The 13,328-nt window shown below is 44.8% G+C and overlaps 1 protein-coding gene across 5 annotated transcripts in view; it reads left to right on the forward strand.

The window, feature by feature from the left end:
• The window catches only part of ASPSCR1 (ASPSCR1 tether for SLC2A4, UBX domain containing), a 40,524-nt gene that overhangs the window by 5,511 nt on the left and 21,685 nt on the right, over positions 1–13,328 (forward strand). For all 5 annotated transcript variants that reach the window (XR_003994326.1, XR_003994327.1, XM_030506055.2 and 2 more), the window contains 4 exons: positions 2,608–2,665; positions 3,479–3,552; positions 4,361–4,799; positions 11,467–11,606. Coding sequence is in view for 3 of the 5 variants with exons in the window: in XM_030506055.2 (XP_030361915.1) it covers positions 2,608–2,665; positions 3,479–3,552; positions 4,361–4,799; positions 11,467–11,606 (711 nt within the window). In the remaining 2 variants the exon portion in view is untranslated. The remainder of the gene's footprint in view (positions 1–2,607; positions 2,666–3,478; positions 3,553–4,360; positions 4,800–11,466; positions 11,607–13,328) is intronic.

The following is a 13,328-nucleotide window of genomic DNA, read 5'->3' on the forward strand; positions in this document are numbered from 1 at the left end:
ACAGTGTGACTGGAGTTGCTCTGGAGCTGCTTCCAGGGTAAAGCAGCTAATTCTTCCAACCTCCCAATGATGTGCTGTTCCTTTCTTGCTAGCTTAGCAGGACTGGCCCATAACAAGATCAAAGGAGTGACTAGTGCTGCTGGCCCAGGGGAGGGAGTTTGGATCAGGGACATCTTCTGTATAGCGGTAGGGGATTGAAGAGCGAGTGCTCACCTCCTGCCCTCCTGTCTAACTCCCTTCATATTGTTTCTGCAGCTTTGTGGGGAATTGGCTTAAATAGCTGATCCAGCTGAAAAATAGTATTGTCCCTACATTATCTTTCAGGTAGGTAAGTTTCCTGACCCAGTTAAGGGTTGTCTTTCATAGGCCGTTAGGACAGGAAGTATAGCATGTCTGGAAACAAGGAACCAAAAGGTGGGTAGGAGTGGTGCATGTCAGTTTTTCTACTCAACGTGTTGTGTCATCAGACCATAGTTTGAGGCAATGCTTGAGGCAGTCTGGTGACTCTAAAGGGGTACAAGTGAGCCTTACTTACCATTCTCTCTGTCTTTAATGGTCAGAGACCTGGTCTACTCTGGGGCATTTAAGTCAAAAGGGATAGCCTTCGTGTAAATGCTAGAGAGAAGAGAATGATTTTTCTTTTGATTGAGGAAAGAGGTAGACAAAAAGAGCCAGGTATAATTTTTCTAAATGTTTTAGGGGCCCTCTTGTACCTTACTACATACACTGTGCTCTCTGCTTGTTGCAGTTCAGGAACTGCTAGACTGGTGGGGGTGGCAGTTATGGACAGTGACAAATAGCCTTTGCGTGGCTTTCTCATACATTTGCTGCTTATTTCTCAATAATAAAATCATAAGCATTTATATAGAATTATAAAATTAAATTTTTGAGCTTTTTATATAATTTTGCTCCTTTGGAGGTTTTTTTTTTGTTGTTGTTGGTTTTTGTTACAGGTTATTGTAATACTAATAGTTAATGTACATGCTGCTCTTTTTAAGCTTCTTAACTGCACCAGTGTGCTAAGCATTATTAACTTCAGCTCATAAGACACAGCTGTTCTTTCCTGCCCTCTGGAAGCTCAGATGTTTGGATGGAGTTTGCAAACTTTTGATTAAGTTCAACAAGCAGCAAAGATGCTGCGTGAGACAGTCACAAACCAAGCTGGATCTGTAGCCATCCATGTAGATTTCATGGGCTGCACTGGTTTTCAGTGTATTGGCTCAGTTGACTAACTAGTCAGCTAGTTGTTGACTTTTGCTGAGTCCTTCCTTTGACTTTCCAACTGGAGACCTTTTCCTGGAATGCTCAGCTGCTCTAAGTGCGTGAGGGGAAGTATTCTAAATCCACTGGAATTTCCCCCCGGTTTCCAGCGTCCGTCTTGGCTAATTGGGTCTGAAGAAGGTCTGGAAGCTATTGTAAGGCTGCTCCTCCTCTCAGCGTGCGGCAGTCCTTGCACAAGATGTTTACAGGCCCTGTCAGATCACTACATGAAGGAATCTAATCTGCTTGCCGTTCCCCTTCTGAAGAACAGCACATCAAAGAAATGACAGTGTGTTTGATGTGTGTGCTTGCCTCAGTGAATGCATGTAACGGATTAACAGCAGCTGGAGGAGGAGCCTGCTGGCTTCCAAGAGTTATACAAAAATAAGTCTCGGGGATCTTTGCTTGGAGCCTGTTCTGCAGAGAGTGGTTGAGGGCGCAAGCGTTGTATACCCTTTTAGCATGAGGCCTGGGAGAACTGTTGCTTTTCTGTCTCCCACTCTTGCCTGGCTGGCAGCTTCAGCAGCTCTGAGACCATTTTATATAGAAGCAATTGCATTTTGGACGCTTGAAGACAGTTTTGACAATGACTGTGTCTCTTTGCTACTTTTGTGGTATCATTCATTAAGTTCAGATAGTTTCCATACATTTTTAGAAGACTCTTCAATCCAAAGAGTTGCTTGGGTGGAAGTAGAAAGCAGTTTTGGAAGGTGAATTAAACTAGGTTGTGTAAGTCAAAGTGGTTTTGTCTCTTATGGGTCTGTGTGATGAGCACGTGTGTTCATTGTGCCTTGGTTCTGTCCTCCTAAATGGTGATCATCCACCTTTCCTGATAGACAGGCAACTTGAGGTTCAATCTTTCATTCCTCTGATTTGCTTTATTTCATTTCATTCAATTCATAGTATTTCATTCTGTTTGTTGTGATGCACACATGGAAAGAAACTGACCTGTCCCCAAAACAAGTACAGTCTAAACTCTAGTAACTATTTAACTTAGAGAAGGGATTAAAAAGAGCAAGTATTACTTGGTTGTGATCCAGATTGGGTACTAAGGCACATGAAGAACGATGTGCTCAAATTTATCTGGTAAGATCAGCTAATTTCAAAATTAACTTTAAGTGTTTCTACTTTGGTTTTAAGCTTTCAGGGCTGCGTTTAAGGAACAGTGAACACATTGGAGAAAGTTCTTTACCTAATGTCTAATACTGATTCTGTGTAATGGTTGTTGCTCGAGGGACGTGGAGGAGAGTGTTGCTAGCTAATGGCACTTCTTGCTATTGCTCTGCATTGGTTTGGGGGGCAGTAGACTGGTCTACAAGTGCTGCAGTATTTTGCTTTTTATTGCAGGGAGTTTATGGAACAACATGGTGAATTCTCTCCAGTCTGTATTTACATGCGAGATGAGGTAAGTCAGCACAGTCGTCTTAACTGTCTCTCCTCCTTCTGTCCCTAAAAAATAAGAAAGCTCAGCTTTGCTTTCCAACCTGGAAAGTGTTTCTTTTGAACTTTCTTGAGAGGGGAAGTAGAAAAATGTTGGTCTTTTCAAAGCATGACGTGTCTGTACGGAAAAAAGCTCTCTTGGAACGTAACACTGGGCTGTTTAGACCTCTGAGCCCATAAAATGAGCTCAATGACCTGTTTGTGTTTTTCTTTCCAACTTCTTTTAAAGCTTGAGTCAAAACAGTGGTTTGATTTTAATAAATATTTGCTTTTCTCTGTTTTGATCTTTTGCTATTAATGTTTTGTTTAATATTTTGTATGTGTGTATAATGGAATTTACTCTCCCTAGCTGTCCCCTTCACTTCCCACTGACCTCTGTGGGCAGATCATCTTTATTCTGGAACAGGTCGTTACAAACATGGGAGGTGTATGTAATGAAATTTTCTGTCTGTCAGCTCTGAGATGTTGCCAGTGATTTAACTTCTGACATGAAAATAATGCTCTGCTGAGGTTGGATCTGATTTGGATGGGTGTATGGAATGAAAGAATACATAGGTCATCTTCCCTTCACATCATTTAGTAAGCAGTTAATTTGGTACAGCAGTACAGGTGGATACAGATGCATTCAGATCTCATTTCCAACTGCAGAGTGTGTTTTGTGCTGTTTCTGGTGCTGTGTGATGTTTGTTTGGATACAGGCTTCTTTCTACAAAGAGTGCTTTACATGCTCTCCCAGGGAGGCAGCTGCCACAATTACTTCCCTCTGGTTTTGTTGCAGATCTCAGGAAAAGATGCCCTAGAGAAGACAACGCTGAAGTCACTTGGCCTGACTGGAGGCAGCGCCATCATCAGGTTGGGAGGAGCAGAGTTTGGGCTCTTTATTTTTCCTTTTTACTCTGGAGGTGAATTTATTTCAAATAAAAAGAAAAAGGGGTTGGGGGGGGGAGGGACGACCCCAAGAGAAGAGTTCAGAGTGACAGACAGGTCAGGGATGACAACCAAACAGTGCTCAGGAATGACAACCCACAGCTCCGGATTGTTGCGTTTGCTGTTTATCGGAAACTGCTGCCCAGATGTGCTCCCCGCAGCTGCAGCTGCTGGCACTGACCGCCATGTGCACATTAAAGGAGCTTGTTTGTTTCTTTCTTCCTCTTTTATTTTTTTTTCCTTTCTTCTTTCCTGTGAGTGAAACAGACAATTCAGTGATAAGTCTTTCTGAGAGGACCAGTTATCTACCACTTCATTCTTCCCTGCCTCCCGGTCCCTGTAGTGCCTCCTGCTGACTGGGAGGATGAGGTGGGGGACAAGGACAGCCTTTCTGTGATCTTCTAGCCAGTTCTTTGCATTATATCCAGGAGGCAGGAGTGATTAGAAGCTGTGCTTTACAACTCACTGCTGCTTTTTCCTGGAAGGCAGCATTCTTCCTGTGGAGCTGGTAGTTCCTGTTCTGTTTTTTTTGTGCAAACCCATGTCCTCCACCCTTAACTTCAGAGCAACTGGAGCTTGTTCTTTGTGAGTGTCTGGAAACAGCAGATCATTAAATTAGGCATATATTTCAGTCTAGCTGTCTTCTTTGTGCCATGGTCGTGTTGAGAAGGGGGAGGGCAGTATTGTTAGGATAAATGATTTTGGTTTTATTCATTTTGATGTCTTCTTTAAGAGTTGTCATGAAGAAATGCAGTTCATCTGGTCAGGAGGAAGCTGTGGGTGCCCCGGTGCAGTGTAATGAGCTGACAGTGAGGCAAGGCTCTGTTGAAGGAGCAGTGGATGTGCCCCTACCTCAAGCAAGCACATTCCCAAAGGACTTGGACCACGGGGATGAGGCCATGCCTTTAAACAGCTGTACAGACAAGCAAGACTCGATTAGAGAATCTCATGCCAGCTTGGAGGAGCTGTGGCCTTCTGCAGAGCCTGAGTCGACCCCATTTGTCCCTTTTTTTGGAGATGGACAGCGTCTGGGGGACACTTTCGTAGCTGCACCATCTCTTGGGTTAGATATGTCATCTTCAAAGTTGCCAACAACTTCTTCCAGCCCTGGAGGCCCTTCTAAGCCAAAGAAGTCTAAGAACAGCCAAGAACTGCAAAAGGAGCAAGAACAGGTAAGGGAAAACTTGTTTGCAATGAGGGCTTTTTTTATCCTGCCTTGCTTGAGGCTGAACTCCTACAAGGAAAAAGATGTTTCCATATTTAAGACTTTTGCCCCATAACATGGAGTAAGATGCCTTGGTGACATCCAGTTCTGCCAAGAGTTCAGTAAGGAGGTACTGCATTTTGGATAGTTCACTACAGGAAATACGAAGGATGGGAATTTAAGAATTTGCTGTCCAGAGGCAAGCAAAGCTTTGAACATTGAGGTATCCTTGATGAATGGTTTAACGGAAGCAACAGAACTGCATTAAAAGCACAGACTCTGTGCCTCAAATTCCATGCAAATTTCATTAACAAATGCCCACTTTGTCACCTGAGCCCTGGGTACTTTTCCTTCTCTTAAAAATTGCTATCTGCTGTGTAGTTTTGGTAAGGATGAGCAGAGTTTGGTCAGACTTGGGTTTTATAATACTCTCAAGGTGCTTACTGCTTGTTGTGACTGACTGACCTCCCAGATCACATAGAAGGTACGAGCTTGTTAGTTTTATGTCTGGAAAGGGATAACATTTCTAGCTGCTTGTAGGATTGTCTAGGAGCAGAAGTGGTCTTAATAGGGTTGTTGCAACTTCATCCCATGACTTTGAAGATCTGAAAACATGGTCAGTTTCTCTTAGGTTGTAAGGTGTGCTCAGGTTTCTCATCTGAGCCTTTCTGTGGAACATGGAACTCCATAGTAAAGCTATCGTAAAAGCATTATCCCATGCTGGCAGTTGTTAACATCTGCTTCCTCAGAGTTCCTTCTGCCTGTGGTCACTCTGACTTACAGTTTAACTCTTTAGGTGACACGTGGTAGAATGAAAGGGGTATAGAGCTAGGAAAGGAATTTTTCAGTTACAGTTGCATCTCACTTGCCAGGAGTTCAATACTTGGAAAAAAACCCAGAAAACCCAGGTCTGGACCGTTTTCTTTTAGTCCAGTCCCATCCCTTCTGTGAGTTTTAATTTTCTTAGTATTGCAGATAGAGCAGAAAGCTTCCATCCTTTTCCTTCTGTATTTCTGCTTGCGTATAAAAGTCTTTTCTGTCTTGCTCTAAAATATCCTGCTGCTTAAATAAAGTCTACCTCTTTCTAACCCTTTTTCCAGCAAGACAAATTGCACATCTCTTATCATTGTTGGTGTCTCTGAAGTAAAACTGTATTGTTTAAAAATGCTTTAGCCCATGTAGAGATACCAGAACTGATGGCTCAAGAGTGCTGTGGTGCCATCACTGGATGGCCTTTGAATGCTGTTAATTAGGCTTTCTGTAGGGCAGCCGTATGGAATTGAATGCCTTCAGCAAGGTTGGGGATGTCTGGCAAGCAGCATGAAACGAACTACAGGAGGCTTTAAATTCGTAACTTACTCCACATTGTTGTGCATTGGGAGTTTCAGGTCCTGGATTCTCTGTGACCGGCCTTTCCCTTGCCCCTTCACTGCACACATCATCACCAGGGTTGGGTTCAGCGTTCAGAGATCCCCTTCATGTTTTCCCACTCTTTAGGACCTCCTAGAGTTGGAGTTTTGTGTTTATCTCTGGTTCTGATCCAGCCATGGGATTAAACAATAGAAAGCCTTAAGCAGAAAGAAAGAATGCCTGATGAGGTTCAAAGGGAGCTTGATCCAGGAGGAATTTAGCAAGACTCTGTGTATGCTCTCACATTGATGTGGAGATTCTACCTTGGTTGACTTCTTTGTGGTGGCAGTTCATTCTTGATGAGTTTCTGAATTGTTCAGGAGCAGAAGCCAGGCCCTGGAAGGGCCCTGGAACAGTTAGAAATGTAGCAGGAAGAGGCTTTGCCAACCCAGTGGTGAATATTTTGGTATATTAGAAACACGTTTGGGTCTACCTCATCAGTGTTGTTGAACCTTTGGGAACAGACCCTGCGCATGGAGCACTGAACGGTAGGCTGGGTGATTTGTCCAGTCTAATGTGTTGCTTGCTTCAGTCGCACTTTCGCCTATGACGGATTTGGAAAGGAGGAGTTCCAGTTGTGTCTGAAAAGAAGCAGTGCGAGGGTTTGTGCTGGGATTCTTCGCTGGCCCCGTTGTCCATACTTCTCCGTATGCTGGCAGGAGAGACAGAACTCATTTCATCATTTTACTGGCTACAGCTTGTTGGGCTCAGAGCTGAACAGCGGTGGCCTGAGGACTGTTGTGATCCGGCATCTGCCTGGGGGTTGCAGTCCAGTTCAAACCACTCGGAGGCACTTCTGGAGCCAGCCTCCCTTCCAGTGTGAGAGCAGCTTTGGAAGCAGCTGCAGAGTCTGTTGGGGGGGCTCTGCCCTTGTGTTAAACAGCATGTGATTTTGACGGCTGCTTTCAAGCCCTTTGATCTCTGGTGCTTTTGCTGCTGATTGATTACATTTTGTTCCCTCCTCCATTCCTGCCATCCTCCACTCTCCTTGCTCTCAGCAGCAACAGCAGAGCAGGGCTGGCCACATGGCATCTGCTTTTTGTCCCTTTTCAGTCCTGAGGAAAAAACCCAAAACAAAACAAATTATTTTTAAACATCAAAGGTCCATTTTTGTAAAAGAATCTTCCCATTAATGCGTTGCCTGTGTGTGGTTTTTGAAGCTGAAGAGAGAGGCTGGATAAAATCTGTGCCGGCGTCCCTTCGTTTCTTGGGCTAAAGATGGTTTACAGACAGCTGCGTGCTGACTTTGATGTCAGGACATTAATTATTAGAAGGTAACTTTACACCAGATTCCCCATGAGATTAGAGTTCCCTGAGGTGGTGGGTAGGAGGTGGGTCTCCAGCGAGAGCTTGCTGCTGTGGAACGCACAGTCTCCACTACTTCACTTAAACTCACATGAATGTTTTCCTCAGCTTCCCTGCTTCCCTAGGTCTGGGGTGGCGACCATCCAGTGAGCTGCATTCCTCCTGGCACCTGCTTTATCACAGAGGCTGCAGTTACTTAGACTGCCTGATAGACTCTGGTGCAAATAGATGGCTTCAGCCTGCTGGTGGAAAGTGCCTCGCCTCTCAACCTTGGTCATAGAGGTAGAGACTTTGAACAATGAAGGTGACAAACCATTACGCAGTGTCTTTGGCTCCTGAAAGGTATCACTGACAGAAACATGCCAGCAAAACACAGAGCTTGCTTTCCTCCAGAGTTAGATAATGGGAGGTAGAAACTGCCGTTTGTGGCAGGAGGTAGTTACCTTTGGCCATGGCTGCAGGAAGCTGGGATGTGGGCTGGGAAGCAAGGTGGTGCATCTGGAGCCTCCTTTTTGTAATCACCATGGGAAGGTGGTTTTTGGGTTCTGCCTATGCTTTAAGGTTGTTGGTGACGCATTAAAATAAGGCTCAGATTGAGAGAGGCCTAATTGGAATACCTCAGCAAGCAAATGGTAATGGATGAAGAAAAAGGAACAGGGTGATGGCTGGGCTCCGGGGAAAGAGAGTTGGTAAAGCAGTAGGAATGGATGGATTCCTCTTTCTCTCTGAAGAGTATTTCTTATGTCTGTAAGGATGCAGGATGTAAATTACATGGGGTGTAAATACATGGCAGAAGACATATGATGATGATATGATGTGGCAGCCTCTGCATCCTCAGAGGCAGAATGATGATGTCTTTTGGCTGCTACGCGGTGCTTAGTCGACACTTTGTGCTACCCCTCTCTGATCAGACCCCGTTGTGCAATTCTGGAATTGAGTTGCAGAAACTCTGAAAAACAATCTCAAAACACCTGAATTATCTTCCCAAACCCTCACTAATTAGAGCTCTCTGCAGAGTTCTCACTCTGATATTGGGGGTTACCTGAACATTTAATGTTAGGGAATTCTTACTCTTAATTGTGGTGGTTTGGGTTTTTTTGCAGTGTTGTTAGACATGCACAGATCTGCTCCTTCTGTACAGAAAAGTATGTTTCTTCATGGTAAGTAGTAGGCAGGTAAGGAGTCTTGATCTGGAAGTTGTGATATCAGCATTTGGTGTTGGCTGGGGAAGCAGATACAATAACAGACGTGGAGCTCAAGGGGTGTGTGTCTGTGCAGGTCCAGCGCAGGTAGGCTGCGGGGGATGAATGGGGACATCTGGCTGGATGTAAGCTGGAGGTCAGGAGTGGCTGTTTATGTCTGGGAAGTAGTGGATTTTGTATGACGTCACGTAGGTAGTTCTGGTTGGCTGGGGAATGGCTTAGAGGGGAGCTTCCTGACTGCCCATTTTAGTACCTTGTTGGCAATGGAGACCCATCTGATGAATGACAATGTCTGGAAAGTGAGGCTTGACTGACGGTTGTAACATCCAGTGGTCTGGAGCAGTAAACCCGCAGCAAGGAAGAGGGGTGAACACTTAGGACTGGAATGTGTGCCTGCCTTCGGCTGTCTCGTGATTTCTGATGTCTTGGCTGAAGTCTTTAGCTACTGCCATGGTTTGGGCGGCGACTAATGCTTTTCCTGTGGAATCCTGCTGCTGTTAGGATTAGTTAAAGTGCTTGCTAGAGCCATTACTAAATGCTAAGTTTAGGGTTTGCTAATGCAGACATTGGAATTCTCTCCATTGTATCCCAGCACCCTTCACAACATGCCATAGGATCACAGGATATGTCTGCTCAGTCTGTTTGGCTTTTGTCTATTTTCAGTCTGTGTGTGTTCAGAATGAAATGAAACTTCAGCCTGTTTGAGGAGACTGAAGTACTCCTGAGTCTCGGGGCAGCAGTTGTGACCAGTGTGCAACAGCCCCTTTCCCAGGGGGTGGCTCTGCACGCTCAGGATCCCTCCTGCAGCGCTGGGCATCCCCCCCGGCCCCAGGAAAGCTGCAATAAGGCTCCTTCACCCGCTGGTTAGAGCTGACCCTGCTCAACTTTCTAAAAGTAGCCCTGGTCCCACCCACATAACCTCCTCTTTTAATTTCTCAAATTACCCTTTAGTGCCCACAGCAGAGTGAACATTGCCTTGTAATTTGTGTTGTCCCTTTGACAACTGAGGGAGACTCCTGTTCCCAAGGGGCCTGTGCCTGGGGGAAGGGAGAGGGGGTGGAACGTGTGGGAGACTTGGAAGAATATATGAGGGAATAAGGGGAGAAGAAGTGGGCGTCAGGTTTGTTCATGGAGCCTGGGGTTAGGCTGGCAGCTGACTATGGGAGTGCTGTATTAACCGTCAGAGTTTTTGTTCTTGTGGGGCTCTTCAGCCATGGGCCGCTTGCCCCACAGCGCCTGCAGCCCGCAGTGTTCCTGCTGCTTGTTTTTCAAGCGTTGTGTGCTTAAACGTTTCTGTGATTTAAAGAGCTTGAATTGTTCAAGAGCTAGTAATTGTAACTGCCTCTTGTGTATTCGACTCTGGTAGTGGTTTATATTCAGATACTGACACAGGTGCTGCTTTTGATGTAATGGAAAGTAGCCAGTCTCAAGCCTCTTCTAAACTGGGAGGGACACATAGTGTCATTCTCCTGTCAGAGACTGTGGATGCTGTTTGTCTCGTAGGGTGGGAGAGCAGAGTGGGGTTTTGGTTTGGGGTTTTCGGGGCTGTGGGTCTTGGTGTTGGGTTTTGTTGTTTGTTTTAATAAGTGTGACCGCAGTCCTAGGCCAGGACCCTGTCCTCGGGGTTTGCCCTCACGATGCCCACCGTGACGTGCAGGGCTCTGGATGGGGGAGCTGAGCGGGGCTGCGCTGGTGAGTGGTATCTTGGCTGGCTGAGGGCTGTGTGCTGCTCGAGCGGCCTTTGCTCAGCAGCTGGGGCATAGGGAAAGTTGCTGATAAATGGATTAAGTACCTTTTATTGTAGCTAATACATACAGTGAACTGCTCCTCACATCTGTCCACTTTGCCTGCGCCAAAGGCTGATTTCAGTGCTAAGTGCTTTGAAAGTGCAAAGCAAAAGGGGTTTCACTGTCCAAGGGAGCTTCCTGCACTCTGGAAGCCACGTTAAAAATCTGAAACACGTACAATGAAACCCTGCAGCGGCTCAGTTCAGAGAACTCAGGTCAGAAACTGCCTTACAAAACACAGCATTGCTCTCAAGAGTGAGAAGAAATGGAGTGAGCCCTGGTTGGGAACTAGCGCCATTGGTTCTGTGGAAAGAGAATGTGAAACAAAGAGAATAGAAGATACGATGTGAGGCAGGAGTGCATGGCGGGTGAAAACTTAGGGGACAGTTTATATTCTGTAGTATGAAGCATAACACCTGTGTAAGTTGTAGAATGGTCAGGAAGTGATTACGTACTGAGAAAAGTTTGGAGTGGAGCAGAGAAAGCTTATGGTTTTGGGACGGGTAATTCCTGAGTACTTGTAACAAGCTTGTAACTAGCTAGAAATACGGTTCAGCTGTAAAATACTGTATTGTAAGTGAAAGGATTCCACAGGCACTACCTGGAAGGGAATTATCTCTCCTTACATTAGGTGGCTTCTGAGGGTACTACTCTGGGCTTCCTACACTGATGGTGGAGAGCAGCTCAGTGCTGGGCTGTGACTCCTCTGACAATACAGATTGCTGCTGCCCGCTGGGAGGAGTTGTGCCCCATGCTCTATCAACAATAAAGAATGACAACACTGACAACCTCTATATCATTAGTCTGATCCTACTGACATGATTTCCACACAAGTTTGCAAATACTGTCCTTTTCCTTTTTTTCCAGGAACCTTACAGCATAAGCAAAGCAATGCGTTTGAAACTAATTGAAGCTCATTTTTATTCTGTAGCTTGTAGACCGGGAGCCACTGGTATGTCACCTGGACCTGCTAGAACCACTTCCTGCTGGCCCAGAAGAGCTTCCTGATGAGTTTTTTGAAGTCACAGTGGATGATGTGCGGAAACGCTTGGCACAGCTGCAGAGTGAGAGGCAAGTTCCCTTCCTGCTGCCTGCTTGAGACTGCTCCATATGCTTTTGTTGAGCAGAGTGACACTGTGTGCCTATAGCTGGCTGTGATCTCTGGGTAAAGGTTGTAGATAAGTTACTGGGTGTGGAATTAATGAATCAGTGATCAGCACTGCAAATCTCTGCCTTTTATGCCATTTGAGTTCGAGGGCTATGTCCTGTTGCTGTGATAGGACCTATGTTTTTGTGTGAATCAGTTGAGGACTTATGCATGGGATAATGGTTTCATGTGGATGTTGAAATTGCCATCACGAAGTGTTTGTGGTGCTGATGTGGGGATAAGTTTATCTGAGAACCTGAGGTGAGTGAGGGTGGGCCCTCACTGAGAAAGGATTAAGAGAAAGATTCCTTCCTGTGTTCTGCATTTCAGGGAGTTATTCAAAGCTGCTTAACACCTTACCACATTTTATTTCTTTCCTTCTCTATTCTTCTGAAAGAGAAGCCACTTTCTTTGTAATTAGATGTGCTCTTGCTAGAGGCCCAAAGCGGTGGTGAGCTCCTGCTATCTGTTTTGAACTGACTTTACATTAACTTAATTAGGAATGAAATGGATAGAAATTGTAACTTTTGATGGACAAATACGTGAACACAATAATCCAGCTTCATAGGAATAACTCTCAGTGACTTCAGTAGTAGCTAGTAGCATTTTCAGCCACTAAGAAACACCTTATGTTTTAACAGAAAAGACCAACTTTGAGACATTACTCAAATGGAAATAAAGCGAAATCAAATTTAGTTACATGAGAATGTTTGGAACACACACAAGGGGAAGAAGTACAGGAAGCTGGACTAACTATGCATCTCACTGTTCAAGTAGCTTGCTGTCAAATATTCATGATTTTACTCTTATTCCACTTCTGAGCTAAAAACTCAGATTAAGATAAACTAGCCTCCCCATCACAACAGCATTTTGCTGTCTGTATTTTCCTGAAGAAATGAACTTTGTGAATGTATTTAATTTCAAGTGGGTCATAACATTCCTTTAAACATTACAAGCATTCTCTGAGACTCTCTACTTCACACTCTAACTGAGTCTGAGTTGAACTTCTTACTTAGAGCTGAGTTTTTTCCCCACAGGCTGTTGAAATGCACATGAAATCACAGATTGGCCTGAAAATTGCTCTGCCACTTGTAGGTCTGGAATATTTAGTGGTACAAATGTAGGATCATTTGGTTGGGGGTTACTGGAATACAGCACCCTCAAAAAAAAGACCTAATTTCCAAATTTGCTGATGCTTGTAATCCATTTGCCCCTCGCAGCCAAGGGTAAAAATAAAAGCAAGTTACACATGAAACTGATACCCGTTGGCTTCTGATCTCAGCTGGTGAATCTTACCAAAAACTAGCTGCACACAGTGCAGTATTTTAAATGCAATTAGAATTTAATTCTGACTTTGTGAAGAGCTGGGAATTGGTGTGGATCAGCACTTGGTACACAAAGAGGGAATGGAGCTGGCACTTGCAGAGTGTCTTGGGATATGCTGTACCAGCTGACAGTCTGAGCATGCTTGGTTAAGTCTGTACTTGTTTTGTTCAGCAGCTGTTCCCAAGATACTTCCAGCTGTATAGGTGTAAGAGATTAACTTGCAAATGGTTGTGCAGAATTACAAGATCAAATGTTTCACCACAATCTAGCCTCGTAAATCGATTATTCAGAATTAAGTGTGAACAAGGAAGAAGGACTAA

The sequence above is a fragment of the Strigops habroptila genome, chromosome 14 (genome assembly GCF_004027225.2).
Source record: "Strigops habroptila isolate Jane chromosome 14, bStrHab1.2.pri, whole genome shotgun sequence".
NCBI lineage: Eukaryota > Metazoa > Chordata > Aves > Psittaciformes > Psittacidae > Strigops > Strigops habroptila.